General features: G+C 41.9%; 1 protein-coding gene across 1 annotated transcript in view; it reads left to right on the top strand.

Moving 5' to 3' along the window:
* The window catches only part of cpa6 (carboxypeptidase A6), an 84,673-nt gene extending 72,137 nt beyond the window's left edge, over window positions 1–12,536 (top strand). Inside the window, exons 9-11 of the mRNA XM_034169809.1 lie at window positions 505–707; window positions 792–876; window positions 11,079–12,536. Of these exons, the coding sequence (XP_034025700.1) occupies window positions 505–707; window positions 792–876; window positions 11,079–11,293 (503 nt within the window). The 3' untranslated portion in view covers window positions 11,294–12,536. The remainder of the gene's footprint in view (window positions 1–504; window positions 708–791; window positions 877–11,078) is intronic.
* Window positions 12,537–19,181: the final 6,645 nt, after the last annotated feature.

Raw genomic sequence — 19,181 nt, 5'->3', positions numbered from 1 at the left:
GGTCAGTAAACTTTTCCTCGGCAACAAAGACGTTGGCTTCCACAACACTACTGAATATCCAGTCCATGCATATTTTTAATGCTTTTTAAATTATTCTTGTGAAGACCAGCTTTTCACTGTAAGGACTGAAAACAGCTTCATGTTTATTATTGTACCTTTCATTCGTATCGGTCAAGGTCGCAAAGATTGATGTTCACTGTTCAGATGCAGTAAATAATGTAGTTTATTAAATGGATAGGAGGTGACACCACCATCATCCACAAACACATTTTCATTGTAGCAGGTTCAGTGTGTGTGTGGCGATTTGAGTCTGCATCTGCTTTACTTATCACCAAAATGTACGTTACCAGCTGTCTCCAACTGGACTCTGACCAGAATACAGAGAAGCCAGATTAACAGTGCCGGGATATTTTCAAATATAATTTTGAAGGTCACAAAGACCAAAGATTTCATCTTTTTATCCAAACATGGATGTTAAACAGGTCGCATCTGTGTTTTTTGTAGACGAGGGTGCCTCCTCTCACCCCTGTGATGACACGTATTGCGGTCCGTTTCCCGAGTCGGAGCCTGAAGTCAAGGCTGTTGCTAAATTCCTGCGCAAATACAAGAAACGCATCAGAGCATACGTATCCATCCACGCATACGCCCAGATGCTTCTCTACCCGTATTCCTACAAGTATGCCACAATCCCCAACTTCGACTGTGTGGTAAGAGAAACCAGGATGATAATACATGGATTTTCTTGGAATTAACCTCAGATTAACAACATACTCGTGGTCTGGTCTCACCAGGAGTCAGCAGCTCGAAATGCAGTGACGGCCCTGTACTCTGCCTATGGAGTGAGGTACAGATACGGGCCTGCCTCCACGACTTTGTGTGAGTGGAGCTCCTCTCCTTATCAAAATCAGATTTTTGTTATTTTTGGTCTATGCTTTACAGGGGTCATACCATGCAGATATGTCACCAGGAGCTACAAAAAAAAAAAAAAAAACTAACTGTGTGTGCACAATGGTGGATATGTGCACATACATTCTTTTTGCCAGTTAGAAAACTGCCCTCGTGCAGAAAACTCCATTTCACTCCCATCTTTTGCAATGAATGGATGCAGACATAACCTCAGTTAATCCTTTGTATGTGAAAATTCTGTGTGCACCAAAGATTATTGAGCATGGCATTGAAAACTCTGCAAAGACCAAGCACAATTTCAATGAATGTGAAACTCAAGCACTTATCAGAGAGTTATTATTACAACTATTTGGTCTGGATCCTAAAAAATTTTCCTTTCTCAGCTTGAAAAAGATATCTTCTCCATAACATAAATCTCATAAACAATTTCAATCCATTCATCAATGGTGGGTGATTCTACTCTTAACCATTTCCTCGTGATAGATGTGTTACTGGCTGCCAATAGTATAGCCAGCGGTTTTTTGTCTCTCATGTCCCATGTTTCAAACAATAAGTCACCCAAACATATAACATATAACAGAATCACTCATCACTCATCTTCAGCTGCTTTTCCGGGTTTGGGTCGCGGGGGCAGCAGCACCAGCAGGGGACCCCAGCCTTCCCTTTCCCATGCCAGATTGACCACCTCTGACTGGTGGATCCCGAGGTGTTCCCAGGCCAGTATGAAGATATAATCTCTACACCTAGTCCTGGGTCTTTCCCAGGGTCTCCTCCCATCCAGATGGTGCCTGGAACACCTCCCTAGGCAGGCGCCCAGGAGGCATACTTACCAGATGCCCGAACCACCTCAGCTGGCTCCTTTCAATGTGAAGGAGCAGCGACTCTAGTCCGAACTCCCCATGGATGGCCAAGCTTCTCACCCTATCTCTAAGGGAGACACCAGCCACCCTCTTGAGGAAGCTCATTTTGGCCACTTGTACCCGCAATCTAGTTCTTTTGGTCATCACCCAACCCTCGTGACTATAGGTGAGAGTAGGAACGAAGATTGACCAGTAGATCGAGAGCCTCACCTTTTGACTCAGCTCCCTTTTCGTCACAACAGTACGGTACAACGAATGCAATACTGCACCTGCTGTGCCGATTCTCCGGCCAATCTCACGCTCCATCATCCCCTCACTCGTGAACAAGCCCCCAAGGTACTTGAATTCCTTCACTTGGGGCAAGGCTGTATTCTCTACCTGGAGTAGGCAATCCATTGGTTTCCTGCTGAGAACCATGGCCTCATATTTAGAGGTGCTGAGCTTCATCCCAGCCGCTTCACACTCGGCCTGCGAACTGATCCAGTGAGTGTTGGAGGTCACCGGCCGATGAAGCCAATAGGACCACATCATCTGCAAAAAGCAGTGATGAGACCCTGAGCCCATCAAACCGGAAGCCTCCTCCCCCCGACTATGCCTCGATATCCTGTCCATGAATATCACAAACAGGATTGGTGACAAGGGGCAGTCCTGGAGGAGGCCAATCTCCACCAAAAACGAGTCTGACTTACTGCCGAGCACCCAAACACAGCTCTCGCTTTGCAAGTACAGAGATTGGATGGCCCTGAGAAGGGACCACCTCACTCCATACTCCCGCAGCACCTCCCACAGTATCTCCCGGGGTACCCGATCATATGCCTTCTCCAATTCCACAAAACACATGTAGACTGGGTGGGCATACTCCCAGGCACCCTCCAGGATCTTTGTGAGAGTAAAGAGCTGGTCAGTTGTTCCACGACCAGGACGGAACCTGCATTGTTCCTCTTCAATCAGAGGTTCGACTATCGGCCGAACCCTCCTTTCCAGCACCATGGAGTAGACTTTACCAGGGAGGCTGAGTAGTGTGATGCCCCTGTAGTTGGCATACACTCTCTGGTCCCCCTTTTTAAATATGGGGACCACCACCCCAGTTTGCCACTCCTTAGGCACTGCCCCAGACCTCAACGCAATGTTGAAGAGACGTCTCATCCAAGACAATCCCTCCACACCCAGAGCCTTCTGCATTTCTGGACGGATCTCATCAACCCCCGGGGCCTTGCCACTGCGGAGTTGTTTGACTACCTCAGTGACGTCCACCAGGGAAATTGATGAAAATCCTCCATCAGCTTCCAGCTCTGCCCTTACTATAGAGGGCGCTCCAGTCTGATGCAGGAGTTTCTCAAAGTGTTCCTTCCAGCGCAGGATTACATCCGCAGTTGAGGTCAACAGAGTCCCATACTTACTTTAGACAGCTTGGATGGTTCCCCGTTTTCCCCTCCTGAGGTGCCTCACGGTCTGCCAGAAGCACTGCTGCTTTGCCTCCCCCACAGCAGAGGCTACTGTCCTTTGGGCCTGTCCGTACCTTGCAACTGCCTCTGGAGTCCTCCGGGATAACATGCCCCGGAAGGACTCCTTCTTCAATCGGACGGCTTCCCTGACCACCGGTGTCCACCATGGTGTTCGAGGGTTGCTGCCCCTTGAGGCACCTAAGACCTTCAGGCCACAGCTCCCTGCTGCAGCTTAAGCAATGCAAGCTTTGAACATTGCCCATTCTGGTTCAATGCCCCCAACCTCCATAGGGATGCTAGAGAAGCTCTGCCGGAGGTGTGAGTTGAAGATCTGTCGGACACTGGGCTCCTCCAGACATTCCCAGTTCACCCGCACTATCCGTTTGGGCTTACCAGGTCTGTCCAAGTCCTCCCCCACCCTCTGATCCAACTCACCACCAGATGGTGATCAGTTGACAGCTCTGCCCATCTCTTCACTCGAGTGTCCAGAACATGCGGACTCAAATCAGATGATAAGATCACAAAATCGATCATCGATCTTCGGCCTAGGGTGCTCTGGTACCATATACACTTACGTAGGTCATTAAACCTTTTGAAATCCATATATTAAACCTGCCATTGATTCGGTTTGAAATAAAGTCTGAATCATAGGCACACCACCTCATAATTTTTGATGCGTCTCTTAATCTGAAATTTGACAAATTCCTGCCACAACTTCAGAAAACTGCCCATTATGGACTCTTCAAGGATCTCCTGTTCTCCTTGTAATTTGTTGTCACTTAGCAGGGCTGTTATTGGGATTCCCTTGATCATCGTGCCTTCTATTTCCTTCCAGGCTGCAGTGCATGTTAGTGAACACAGGAAGACTAAGGTCTCAGATGGGCTGCATAATAGTATTTCTGTAAGCATGGAAGGCCCAATCCCCCCTTTTCTTAATTGCAGCATTTTGAACTTAATTCTGGCCCTTTTACCTTGACACAAATACCTCACTATTAATCTGTCCCATTTAAGAACTGCTTAGGTGGTATTTTGACTGGCAGACACTGAAAAATGTACAGCATCTGTGGAAGAATATTCATTCTAATTGACTCTATCTGCGAACCACTGATGTTGTTTTGCTTTCATTTGTCATTTGTCAGTTCACAGCCATTGATCCAGTAAGCTGGTAATGCTGTTAAACAGGTGGGGGTGGGTCCCATGTCCACCGCATGTCTCTCATGTTAAAATTGCAAAAGCAGTCACTTTCTCTCAAATACACAGATAAAATCCTTTCTTTCTCCACAACACTGGCTCCAAGTAGTTTTTGAAGGATTAGGGTTAAGGTCAGGGTCATGCTATGCTCGGCTACAATTTCTCTGCTTTTTCCTTGAGGCATGTACAAAATCCCTCCACTTCTCCCTCAAAAATCTTATCCATGAGGAAACTGCACAAATAGTAACTGCTTATGATGGACCCTCCCAAAACAGACCTGCTCACTATTTCGACATATTCGCCATCAAAGTCCACAAAAACACAGATTTTGGAGCTGCAAAAAATTCTGGTTTTCTCATTTGATTCAATAATGTCTCTGATAATAGTCTCAGTAATGGTGCCTCATGATGTCACTGAAGTCAACTTTTCTGACAGGTTCACGTCTCTGTTTATCAGCGGCAGATGAAATCAAGCTAATTTCCCCATGGTTAGAACTTAAGCTCTCAGGGCATATGGCAGCAAATATAAAGCACAATACATCAAAATTTTCATAATCCTTTATTTATTTAGAATAGTCAGCTCATGTGACATTTCATTTACAAGAGATATGCACCTTAAAGCATCCACAATTTATAATAAAATAAAATACTTCATAAGAGGGCTAATATACTAAATTTACATTGCATTTTGAACGATATATTGAAAAATTTGAAGACAGGTGTGCATGAACAGAAATATTTTAGTAATGACTGCCTAGTTTATCTTAATAATATCTTTTTCACCTTATATTTCATTCCACTTCATCAGATCAGGCCTGACTTGCCCTGAAAAATGTGTGTGTGTAATCCGAAGACTGTGGGGGAGCATTCTGCCCACACATTCTTCCTTTATAAATACCACTTTATGTGACAATAGACATACGCATGACTTTTGTGTGCACACATTGGGTCTCATTTATCAACACTGCGTAAAAACAGGAGCAGATCTGAGCACATAATTGGTCTTACGACAAGACACACGTGTGATTTATGCAACATTCGTATCTGACCAATCCCAGCGTACGAATGATCGGCTCTTGATAAATGCGTCGGCTGAATTTAATCATCATTAGCATGTTACACCCTTAAATATTCATGGTTTGGAAGCCTCGCCCACTGAGCTCAACATGGAGAGAAGAAGCACTGGGAAGAAGAAAAACTTTTCGGAGATGGAAATCGGCATCCTAACATTGGAGGTGGAGAAAACCAAACTTGTACTTTTTGGCATTCTGAAAAGTGGAGTCAAAGGCGCTCATAAAAATGCCATGTGGAAGAGTGTAACGGAGGCGGTCAACAGTGTTGCCGCAGAGGAACGGACTCTGGCTGAGGTATGAAGAATTCTTTGACTTAACCTATGCCTAATGATTTTGAATCAATCTTTTATGCACCCACAGTTAAAAGCTTATATCTGCTAATTGATTAAGAATTCTTTGCCTTTAGGTCAAGGAAAAGTGGTCCAATTTAAAGCTGGCCACCAAAAAACATGTTGCAGCACTTAAGCACAGCATTAGGCAGTCTGGGGGAACCCAGCGGAAAACTGAGGCTGTTTTGAGTTTGTTTGCAAACACAGATTTCAGCTCATGATTATTTCACATTTTAATGTGCAATGATTAGTTGTCATGTTTATGTTGTGTGTTGGGGGGGGTGTGGCTGGACGTTTTGGTGTTCTTTTCTTTTCTTTGCTCTCCAGGTGGTATGCAAACTGATTTATTGTCTGTGGAGAAGGTGCTGGCAGAAGAGTCCTTCACCCTCATCAACATGATGTGCAGCACCTGTGGATGGTGCTCACGTGCAACCTTAAAGACTTTCAGCTGAAGCAGATAATGAGATGGCATTCTGCATTTAAGTCATGTGTGATTCAAGCAGAATTGCCGGGAACTCGACCTTATGATGTTCGTTTGTGAGACGCTGAGGACCGCGCCTGGGTTTGACACATCGTGCCTGTGAAGGAGGAAGGGTGAGGGACACATGCTGTCAGCACACATCAGAGGTGATTAATTGTTTGACTAATTGTTAATAGTAACTTGGTATTTTGTTACGCAGTATATTTGAACTTTGATGAGAATTGTGCAGCTCGCTTCTCACTGCCGTGGCGTGCGGACTGATGATCCTCCACCTGTTATGAGAAGCTGCTCATTTACGTAAAGCTTAAATACAGACCTGAATGTGTTGCTGATAGTGTGTGCCTTTTGAAGGATATTAGTTGTAGCTGCTGACTTACCTCACCTTTTCTATCCTTCGCAGAGAGTCGGTTTGTCGTGTCCACCTGGGGGGTGTTTGGCGGTGAACGTGGGTCCAGAAGCGCCAGGCTTCGATCCTTTTGGGCGCTGGAGAGCGTGCCATCCTTCACTCCGCCAGACTGACGCAGCTTTTGTTTGTACACTTTGTTATGCACCAAAGGGTGGAAAAATAAATTGTTTTGTTATTGGAACCGCTTTCTGGTTATTTTAGCGCTGGGTTCCATCAGACGCAGGTCCACTCCTCAACCCGCGTCAACACATAACAGTTTAGGCTATTTAGCATATGTATTTTTTATTTTACAAAGGAAGCAGATCCACAGACTCAGATTTGCGTACACGAGCTCAGACCAGACGTGAGCTCTGTCGTGTGATTCGTCTTAGCCTCCGCTCATGTCCAAATTGATAAATACGGAAGTTTGCGTAAAAATGGTTGAAGGCACGTTTTCTGCCGTACGTTCTTTGATAAATGAGGCCCATTGTTTGTGCATATTTCCCCAGATGTCTTCACAGTTAATGATGTTTGTAGCAAAAAATACCCAGCAGACACTGAGCTGATATAATCCAAAACCGCTCCATGTTGAGCTATCTAGGAAATTTTATATTCTGTTGCTTTAAATGGAAGGAAGATGCCTTTTGCCAGGCCCATTCTCACACAAAATCACTAAGAGCCGTTGTGCAATGTCCTTAATCCCCATGGTGTTCTCTGTGTGCAGTTGAGCGCCTTGCATGGCAGTCACCTAGGTTTCCTATGCCTCATGTCATGGTTCACATTTCTGGTGTCTGTTCTCTGCTTTTGGAATTCTCGGATATCTTTGTGTTGCATTCTTACCGTATACCTTGTGTTCTCTTAGTGACTTCTCCTCTGTGTGAATTATTCCTCCTTCATGTTAGTTTCTACTCACGCTCTTCCTTTGACATCTGTTCTGTGTGTGTTTTCAGTAAGTTTATTTCCTGTCACTTGGGCTCCTGGTTTCATGTGCACTGCTGTTTCCTCATTGCATTATATAAATCCTATAAAGCCCATCACTGTAGTGCCAGATTGTCTTGTTCCCATGCTTGCTCTCTTGTATTGTTTCTTCATGTTTGATCATCCGTTGCTGATCTATGCTGCCTTTCCTTATTTCTTGAGTCTAACCTGTCATTTGTTGTGCTGCTCCTCTGGTATTTTGATGTTCTGTGCTTGGTCTCTCTTCCTGTTTTACTGGTTAACCCCATTGCTAACTCCTTTATGGACACTGTCAGCCATTCGACTGCCTACCTGCTGCCAGAAGCACAGTTAACTCTGACCTCAGTATTTACCTAGAAAACTTTGTTAAATGGACTGTTTTTCTGGTGCTCACTGGACAGCCTTATTTTGACAGCTTCAAATAAAGACTGTTTGCTTCTTCAACCAGTGTGGTTCTCTGCTTAGGGGTCTGCAACTAACGCCCCTATTCCACAGGACGCCGTTCTATTACGATCATCCACAATCCGAAATAAGTGCAAAAACATAATGAATCAGCTTACTCATTCAGAACCGCAAAAAACACTGCTTCTGCTTCAAACTTTTACCCCAATGGAACACAGTCAAACAAAATTTAAGCTGTACTCACGAGGAATACCCTGTTTAAAGACATTCGAATGATTGAAGCTGTTAAGACTATAAATATCTGGACGTTACCACAGACTACTGACAGTTTGGCAAATCGGAATGAAATTTTTTAACAGCTCAAAAATTTCACCCCAGTTTCAAATCTGGTGGCCAATGGTGTCAATTGCTTGTAGCAAGGAGAACAAAAATGCAGATATCTGGTGGGCAGATCATTTATCGTAGATCCTACAAAAGGTTTGACCCCAGCCTATTTATTGAAGATATTAAACGTCAAATTGGTCATCAGGTCTTCAGGAGGAAGATGTAAATATTTCTTAAAATACTTTTATGGACATCTTAGGTAAAATTGTTGCTAATCATGCTCCACTTAGAAAAAGATCTGTTAAAAGTAACAGTGCTCCATGGTTAGTGATGAGTTAAAGACCCTAATGAAGGATAGGCACATTGCCAAGGAAGTGGCTTTCAAATCTAAATGTTCTATAGATAGAACACATTATTGTAGATTAAGAAATAAGGTGACAAAATTAAATAATATAAAAAAGAAAGCTTACTATGGAACAAAAATCTACAATTCGTTGAGCTATAGAAGGTATTACAGGAATTGATGTGCAAAAAGCCAAAAAATTTAAATATGTATGTGGAGGCTGATGGGGGCGTTATTAAGAAACCATATGATATTGCTAACCATTTGAACAACTTCTTCATAAATAAAGTTGAAAATCTGAGATCATGCATGACCGTAAAAGATATTAACTGTATTAATAATAATGTGAAACAAATGAGTGGGAAAGCTTGTTCTCTGGAGTTTATTACTGTAAGTGAGGAGAATGTGGAGAAATTGCTACTCTCTCTACCTGATGATAAATCGCCTGGTATTGATCATCTTGATGGCAAAATGTTTTAAATTGTTGCAAACATTTTAAGTAAACCAATATGTCATATATTCAGTAGAGCATTGCTCAGTGGGGTTTTTCCTGGACAATGGAAACGATCTAAAATTGTACCTTTACTAAAGGATGGAAAATTAGGGTTCACTGCCTCTAACCGCAGACCAATTCATATTCTCCCTGTTTTAAGTAAAATATTTGAAAAGTTACTGTTTGATCAAATGTTGCAATACTTTGTGACAATCTGCTTACAAATTCACAACATGCTTACAGACCTGTTCATTCAACTAGTACTGCATTAGTGCACATGGTGGATCAGTGGTTAACAGACATGGATGACAGAAAACTAGTGGGTGATGTATTTCTAGACTTTACAGCTGTGTTTGATGTAATTGATCATGAAATTTTATTGTTAAAGCTAAAATGTTATGGGCTATCATCTATGTCTCTCTCACTGATACGAAGTTGCCTCACTGACAGAACTCAGCAAGTATTTTTTAATGGAAGTTTTTCTAATCGAAAACACTTATGTGGTATTCCGCAGGGTAGCTGTTTGGGTCCACTCTTATTTTCAGGTTTGTAAATGATCTGCCTAATGATGTTATGACTGCGGATGTAGTATTATATGCGGATGATGTAACTTTGTTTTGTGCATCTCACTCAATCACTAATCTTATCCAAAATTTACAAACTCAACTCAATGTTATTATTAATTGGGTTAAGGAGAATAAATTGGTTCTGAATATTTCTAAAACCAAATGTATTGCTTTCGGTACTAAACATAGCTTAAATAGACCTTGTGATTTAAACTTAATTATTGATGCAATTGCGATAGAGTAAGTGTCCAAGACTAACCTTTTGGGAGTTAAATTAGACAGTCAGCTCTTATGGTCTGATCAGATTAATTATATTGTGTCCAGGATGGGCAGAGGTGTCGCTTTGGCTCGAAAGTGTGCACCATACTGTTCACCCTTGGTCATGAGGGCAGTGGTTCAGTCCCTGGTTTTGTCACATCTGGAGTACTGCTCTGTCATTTGGTCTAGTGCTAAACAGGGGCACCTGAGAAAATTGCAACTCGCGCATGCTGCCAGGGTAGCCCTTGGTTATTCCTATAGAATGTGTGTGAATGAGATGCACACCACCTTAGGGTGGTTAAAGGTACTGGATAAGTTAAATATAAACATACTATGTCATATGCACACTGCTATATTAAAAGGGTATCCAACTTTCTTTGTAGAAAAATTGGTGTATAGTGACTACTGTCATCAGCATGTCACTTGGCTAGGTTAGCCAAGGTTAGCCTTGGTCATTTAATCGTACCTTTTCCAAAGTCCAACTGTATGAGGAGAACAGTGTTATTTAGATCCTCAGAAGCATGGAACCATTTGTCTGGGGGTATAAGGCAAATAAATTGTAGATATTATTTAAAAAAGATTTTAAAACAAAACTGTATGAATGAATTGAAAAAAGCATAGATTTTGGACTGAGTTTAATGTGAAGGATCATGAATTTGTTAACTGTATGGAGTATTTATTGAAATGTAGTTGTGACTTAACTGTATGTATTATTTATTGTTGGAATGTAATTGTATTTTGATTTTAAGTTATTGGACCCCAGGAAGACTAGCAACCACCTAGTGGGAGCTAATGGGGTTCCAAAGAAATAAAGAAATGGTAGCTGTAACTACAACATATACCAAGTGTGTTCAAGAGTCACAAAGATGGGTCAAGAAGTTATAATGATGCTTCAAAACGTGCCCTGATTTGCTATTCAGGATGAACCGTGAAGGAACAGCTCCATGTGGAATAGCCCCATAAGCCATCTGCTTTACACCTAGAAATTCTCCTGATTTCATTTTGAAAACCTACAGTGTTATGTCACAGTATTCTGAATGATTTTCTTGTCTTACCTATTTTACAGATGTTAGCTCAGGCAGCTCTATGGACTGGGCATACAGAAATGGGATCCCATATTCATTTGCATTTGAACTGAGGGATACAGGATACTTTGGCTTCCTTCTGCCTGAATCCCTGATCAAGCCAACCTGCACTGAAACCATGAGGGCTGTGAAAGCCATCGCATCAGGTCTACTGAAGAAATGTGACAGAGGAACTATCAGATTTCCATATATATGACTGCACTGCACAGCGTTCATCCCTCACAGCTACTTATCTCAGCAGTTGATATTCCTGCTTGATTAATATTCCTCCCAGATGTAGCCAGGACAAGAGCTGAAAAGGACAAGCAAAGCAAGACTTCTTGGAAATAAGCTTTTATTGTTCAGTAAGATTGTTTTGTTTTCAATTTTAGTAAAATACAAATTAACATTTGTTTTTTTTTTTTTGTGAAATCCACAAACTCTGAAATATGTTGTACACCTTGTCAGGAAGCTAATATAGGTCATAGAGTGTCTTAAAAATAGACATTAAACTTTGTATCTGAAAATGCACCGCAGACATGAAAGGAATGCAGCCTAAAAATGTCTTTATTTCAGATATATACCAGGTAGTCTGTTTGTCTGCCTGTTGCTTTTAAGGCATCCAGAGGATTGCCATTACCAGCTAATTATTTAACTTTATTCGATGTCATCACATGATATCATTGATGTGAGAGGTCTGATACGTTTGATAATTCAATCTCCCATTGCCTTGATTGTCTTCCTGATCCACAAATTAGGAAATTGGGCCAGATTCATCACAATAGCAGTCTAAAGTTTGTCTCATAGTATTATACACTAGGTTATTGCCAATTACAAGCAACATTGAATGTAGCCCCATGACACGGGAGCTACTGGGTGTGCTCACATTGGCACTGTGTGCAGTCTATACATTAATGTTTGTGGTTATAAGACTTTTCCACACAGCTAAAATGTATCAGTTCACATCTGAAAACTGTCTTCTGCTGAAGAGTGCACAATGCCTTTCATGGGATTGTGGATGTATATTAGATTTTCAGATGAGCTTTAAAGAGGTCAGCAAACAGTGAGTCCTTGAATGCACTGCCTTGCACACAAATACATTGACAGGCTCCGCTGCCGGTCTGACCACTTTCATCCTGCTGCAACGAAATCACCCACCACTCACTTCACAAATGTATTTTAATTTTACTTTACATTGCTGCCTTACATCAAAATAACTGAGCTGTGCAACCCACATTCAAGCGGAACTTATTTATATCAAGAGACACAGATGAAATAATAACAATTTAATCTGTAAAAATAAAATGGATGCATGGTGTGTGCAATCTGTTATGGGTCAGATCTGTAAAAACTACTCTATACAGCAGTGCTCCAGGGTACTTTTGCGAGAGCAATGAGCTGAGCTGTGCAACTTTACATAGAGCAGCTGTGCGTCTTACCATGGACCCCCTCAATAATAATAATGAAAATAATCATCATTTATTTGAGAAGGGATAGTGCAAGCTCATGCAGGCAAATAAGTATTTGATCCACTGTCAAGTTTTCCCACCTAAAAGGATGGAGAGGTCTGTAATTTTTACCATAGGTACACTTTAACAGAATCCAAAAAAAAAAAAAAAAAATCAGAAAATCACATTGTATTATTTGTAAATAATTAATTTGCATTTTCTTGCATGAAATAAGTATTTATTGCCTACGAACCAGCAACAATTCTGTCTCTCACAGACCTGTTAGTTTTTCTTTAAGAAGTCCTCCTTTTTTTAAATCTGTATTAATTGCACCTGTTTGAACTTATTACCTGTATAAAAGACATGTCCACACACTCAATCAATCACACTCCAACCTATCCACCATTAGTAAGTATTACAGAGGTCAGAGGTTTTCTGTAGTTCTTGACCAAGTTTGCACACTGCAGCGGGAATTTTGGTCCACTCCTCCATACAGATCTTCTCCACATCTTTCAGGTTTTGAGTTTCAGCTCCCTCCACAGATTTTCTATCGAGTTCAGGTCTGGAGACTGGCTAGGCCACTCCAGGACTTGAAATGCTTATTACGCAGCCCCTCCTTAGTTGCCCTGGCTGTGTGTTTCCGGTCATTGCTGGAAGACCCAGCAATGACCCATCTTCAATGCTCTTACTGAGGGAAGGAGGTTGTTAATCAAAGTCCCACGATACATGACCCCATCCATCCTCCCTTCAATATGGTGCAACCGTCTCGTACCCTTTGCAGAAAAGCACACCCAAAAAAATGATGTTTCCACTCCCCATGCTTCATGCTTGGGTTGGTTTTCTTGGGGTTGTTCTCATCCTCCAAACACGGCAAGTGGAGTTCATACCAAAAAGCTTTTTTTTTTATCTCATCTGACCACATGACCTTCTCCTATGCCTCCTCTGGATCATCCAGATCAGGGGTGGCCAACTTGTTCCAGAAAGGGCCAAGAGGGTGCAGCTTTTCTTTGCAGCCACCGACTCCACCAGGTGATTTCCCTGATTAATATCACTTTGAGCAGATGGAATCAGTTAATCTGGTGGAGTCAGTGGCTGCAAAGAAAACCTGCACTCTTTTGGCCCTTTCTGGAACACGTTGCCCACCCCTGATCCAGATGGTCACTGGTGAACTTCAAACGGACCTGGACATGTGCTGGCTTGAGCAGGGGGACCTTGCTGCCCTGCAGGATTTTAAGCCATGATGGTGTAGTGTGTTACTCATGTAATCTTTGTGACTGTGGTCCCAGCTCTCTTCAGGTCATTGACCAGGTCCTCCTGTGTAGTTCTGGACTTTCTTAGAATCATTCTTACTCCACGAGGTAAGATCTTGCATGGGGCCACAGACTGAGGAAGCTTGACAGTCATCTTGAGTTTCTATTTTCTAATAATTGCGCCAACAGTTGTCTTCTCACCAAGCTGCTTTCATATTGTCCTGTAGCCTATCCCAGCCTTGTGCAGGTCTACAATTATGTCCCTGGTGTCCTTAGACAGCTCTTTGGTCTTGCCCATGGCGGATAGGTTGTCGTGTGATTGATTGAGTGCGTGGACAGGTGTCTTTTATACAGGTAATGAGTTCAAACAGGTGCAAGAGTGCAGAATAGGAGGACTTCTTAAAGAAAAACTAACAGGTCTGTGAGAGCCAGAATTGTTGCTGGTTAGTAGGCGATTAAATACTTATTTCATGCAATAAAATGCAAATTAATTATTTAAAAATCATACAATGTGATTTTCTGATTTTTTTTTATTTTTGTTTTTTTTTGTTTTTGTTTTTTTTTAGATTCTGTCTCTCACAGTTGAAATGTACCTATGATAAAAAATTACAGACCTCTCCATTCTTTATAGGTGGTAAAACTTGCAAAATCGACAGTGGATCAAATACTTATTTGTCTCACTGTGCATCACCAGACAGTGAAAGCAAACAAGCCAGATTAGAGCCACTGTCTAATTTCCATCTGTTGTCCCTAGTAGATGCTAGCTAAAACACACTTAACACTCTTACATTAAAAAAAACAAATATAGACATTTCAACATACAAACATACAAAACACAACATGTTATTGCATATTCCCAAGTATATTGTGCCAATAGATACATTATTAAATGCTACTTCCTGCATAGCAGATCTGATTAAATTTTAGCCAATTCTTTAGATGGACTTTAAAAGAGCTGTAGGTGGGATACTCTGACTGAGTGGCAGGCTGTTCCATAGAGTGCCACTCTTGGCAGATAAAACACTCTGACCAAAGGTGTATGCCTATGGGGAATGTCATAGTCTCTTCTCGATGAAATCACTCAGCACTTGCTAGAATCTGCATTGTATTATAATTTTAGCCTTGCATCAAAATAACTGAGCAGTCAAATCTACATTCAAGCAGAACTGATGTACAGTAGTGTTCAGAATAATAGTAGTGCTATGTGACTAAAAAGATTAATCCAGGTTTTGAGTATATTTCTTATTGTTACATGGGAAACAAGGTACCAGTAGATTCAGTAGATTCTCACAAATCCAACAAGACCAAGCGTTCATGATATGCACACTCTTAAGGCTATGAAATTGGGCTATTAGTAAAAAAAAAAGTAGAAAAGGGGGTGTTCACAATAATAATAGCATCTGCTGTTGACACTACAAACTCCTGTGAATCACTAAACTAGTATTTAGTTGTATAACCACAGATTTTCATGATTTTTTCACATCTGCAAGGCATTAATTTTGTTGGTTTGGGAATAAGATTTTGCTCATTTACTAGTGTGCATGGTGTCATTGTCTTGTTGAAACACCCATTTCAAGGACATGTCCTCTTCAGCATAAGGCAACATGACCTCTTCAAGTATTTTGACATATCCAAACTGATCCATGATACCTGGTGTGCGATATATAGGCTCAACACCATAGTAGGAGAAACATGCCTGTTGTGTGGGCCGCCAGAAGAGGAGGTACTGCTGGCCCACCACCAGAGGGCGCCCTGCCTGAAGTGCGGGCTTCAGGCACGAGAGGGCGCTGCCGCCACGGACACAGCCGGGAGTGACAGCTGTTACTCATTACTTCCTGACAGCTGTCACTCATTCTTCATCATCTCACTCCATAAAACCCAGACGTCATCTCCACCTCATCGCCGAGATATCATACTTCATTGGAGGTAATATCCTCAGCCATTTGTGTTTATCTATATCTGTATATTGTGAGTGTTTGCAGGAGTACCGGTCCCTCTTTCTGTGGAGGCTGAGTGAGTGCAGGACGGCACTCTTTTCCCCTGAGGAATCACTGCGGTACTCTGCAACATATTGAGTGAGAGGTGGAGGTGGCATTCCCACCGTTGTTGTTACTGGGTGTACACACACCCACACTTGACTGTCTTTGTTCTCGCCAGCAGTACCAGATCCGACAGTCGGGGACGGTGATCACCTGGGAATTCGGGACTTGGCGGCTCCAGTATTCACCAGGTTCTGTGGCGGCGGAAATCGTGTGGTTCCGGCTCTTCTCAGGACAGACGTCTTCTATCCTCGAGCCTGCCCACACGTCACCTTTGTGGATTGACTGTAATTATATTCTGAGATTGTCTGTATATTCGTTGTGCACATTTCACAACATTAAATTGTTACTTTTTGGCTCATCTATTGGCCGTTCATTTGCGCCCCCTGTTGTGGGTCCGTGTCACTACACTTTCACAACACATACCCATATCATGATGCTTGCACCACCATGCTTCACTGTCTTCACTGTGAACTATGGCTGGAATTCAGAGTTTGGGGGTCGTCTCACAAACTGTCTGCGCCCCTTGGACCCAAAAAGAACAATTTTACTCTCATCAGTCCCCAAAATATTCCTCCATTTCTCTTTAGGCCAGTTGATGTGTTCTTTGGCAAATTGTAACCTCTTCTGCACATGTCTTTTATTTAACAGAGGGACTTTGCGGGGGATTCTTGCAAATAAATTAGCTTCACACAGGCGTCTTCTAACTGTCACAGCACTTACAGGTATCTCCAGACTGTCTTTGATCATCCTGGAGCTGATCAATGGGTGAGCCTTTGCCATTCTGGTTATTCTTCATTTTGATGGTTGTTTTCCATTTTCTTCCACGCGTCTCTGTTTTTTTTTGTCAATTTTAAAGCATTGGAGATCATTGTAGATGAACAGCCCATAATTTTTTGCACCTGCGTATAAGTTTTCCCCTCTCCAATCAACTTTTTAATCAAACTACACTGTTCTTCTGAGCAATGTCTTGAACGTCCCATTTTCCTCAGGCTTTCAAAGAGAAAAGCATGTTCAACAGGTGCTGGCTTCATCCTTACATAGGGGACACCTGATTCACACCGGTTTGTTCCACAAAATTGACGAACTCAATGACTGAATGCCACACTACTATTATTGTGAACACCCCCTTTTCTACTTTTTTTTTTTTTACTAATAGCCCAATTTCATAGCCTTAAGAGTGTGCATATCATGAATGCTTGGTCTTGTTGGATTTGTGAGAATCTACTGAATCTACTGGTACCTTGTTTCCCATGTAACAATAAGAAATATACTCAAAACCTGGATTAATCTTTTTAGTTACATAGCACTACTATTATTCTGAACACTACTGTATTTCAAGATGCACTAATGAAATAAGAACCAAATCCATCTGTAAAATTACAGAAAAAGATGTGTATTACCACCATCTGCAGAATTCACATCAAATTATTCACTTTTGTGGATCACAATTAATGTCACAAATTTTTGAACATGTTCAGAACGTACCCAATTGGTCAAAACATTCTAAAAAAAACTACTATTACCACAGATTACACGTTTTCAAACCCCATTTGGGTATCTGATTGTCTATGCAGTAAACTGTGCTTTAATATATCATCTAGTTCCTGATCCATAGTCATTAATGTATTTTATGTGGAGGTGGCACACAGTGCAGTTTGGCGCAGTTGCTGTGTCCACGTGAACTGTGGCCATATTGTGGCACACATTACAAAAGTCAAAAATAAGCTGTTTTAGATAAAGGTTTTGTTTGAAGTTGAGGTGTTTCTACATACATGCATACCTGTAGAAGTGTGAGATTTTGAGGATGTATTGGACACCCTAAACAGCCTTTCAGCTGCTTCTGTTAGGGGTCACCACAACAGATCATCCCTCTCCATCTCACCCTCTCCTCTTCATCTTCCTCTGTTACATCAACCACCTGCATGTCCTCCCTCAGCACATCCGTAAACCTCTTTGGCCTCCCTCTTCTCCTTCTGACTGGTGGCTTCATCCTCTGCATCTTTCTACCTATATACCCTGCATCCTCTACACATGTCCAAACCATCTCAGTCTCCCCTCTCTGACTTTGTATCCAAACCATCCTCCCTGTGCTGTCGCTCTGATATATTCATTCGTAATCCTGTCCATCCTCATCACTCCCAAAGAAAACACTGCATCTTCACAGTATCTTCACCTCTGCCTCGTGTCTTTTTGTTAGCACCACTGTGTTTAAGGCGTACAACATCGCTGGTGTCACTACTGTCTTGTAAACACCTGAAACACATTTAACTGTAAACGGCAGATAAAAATGGAATTACACATTATGACATCATTAAAATAATTTCATGCGATAAGTTCATTTTACTGCTGGGATAGGCTCCAGTGCCCCCACCCTCATCCCCTCCCCTGGTGACCCTAAATTAGAGTAAGTGGTTGAAGATGAGTGAGTGAATGAAGTTAATTTGGGACTGCATGGTGGCTTAGTGGTTAGCACTGTTCCCTCACAGCAAGAAGGTTGTGGGATCGCTTCCCACTTGGGGCCTTTCTGTGAGGTGTTTGCGTGTTCCCCAGTGTTTGCGTGGGTTCCTCGACCACCCACAAAAGTGGAAATAGGTGAAAGCTTTAAATTTAGCACAGGTGTGAATGTCTTTGTCTATATGTGTGTTCCCTACACATGTGGCCCCTAGACTAGGGGCCAGTCCAGGGTGTATCCTGCTTCTTGGATACATTCCAGCCACCCCGGGACCCTTAATTGGAATAAGCGGGTATAGAAAATGAATGAATGCCAACTTTCTATCAAGTAAACTTTGTTTGCAGTGACAGTCATACAAATAAACTTGTCTTAATACAGTAGCACTTTAAAAGAATGCAACATTATTTTTCTCTCTGAAATTTTATTATTTTTTTTATTGCATGGAGATTTACTGGAAATCATAGTATCCATAATAACGGTACGTGGATGCTTTTCACTGTTTGTCCTTGTAGTCATCAAGTACTAGTGTAGGTTAGAATACCATTAAATAAATATCGTAATGCCTTAATTGCTGCATCATTGTTGGCACACAATTTCACTTTACAATCCAGGTAGACCTTTGTTACATTGATACAGTGGTGTTTGTTTGTTTGACCTGTTTGTTCACTTGCCTTACTGACATTATTCAGGTGCAGCTCAATGCCGGTGCCACAGGAATGTTTCTCTGACAGGAAATGTGCATAAAATTTTGAAAGTTTTAATAAATGAGTTTACAAAATTAACTGTCATCTTGTCATATAATTGTTTGCAAGAGTGTGAAAGTAGCACGGTGGCTTTGTGGTTAGCATTGGAGCTTCACAGCAAGAAGGTCCCAGGTTCATGTCTGACCTGATCCTTTCTGTTTGGAGTCTAC

This window comes from Thalassophryne amazonica, chromosome 1 (assembly GCF_902500255.1).
Source record: "Thalassophryne amazonica chromosome 1, fThaAma1.1, whole genome shotgun sequence".
NCBI lineage: Eukaryota > Metazoa > Chordata > Actinopteri > Batrachoidiformes > Batrachoididae > Thalassophryne > Thalassophryne amazonica.
Note: the sequence above shows the minus strand (reverse complement) of the source record. Positions and strands in the feature narration are given on the sequence as shown.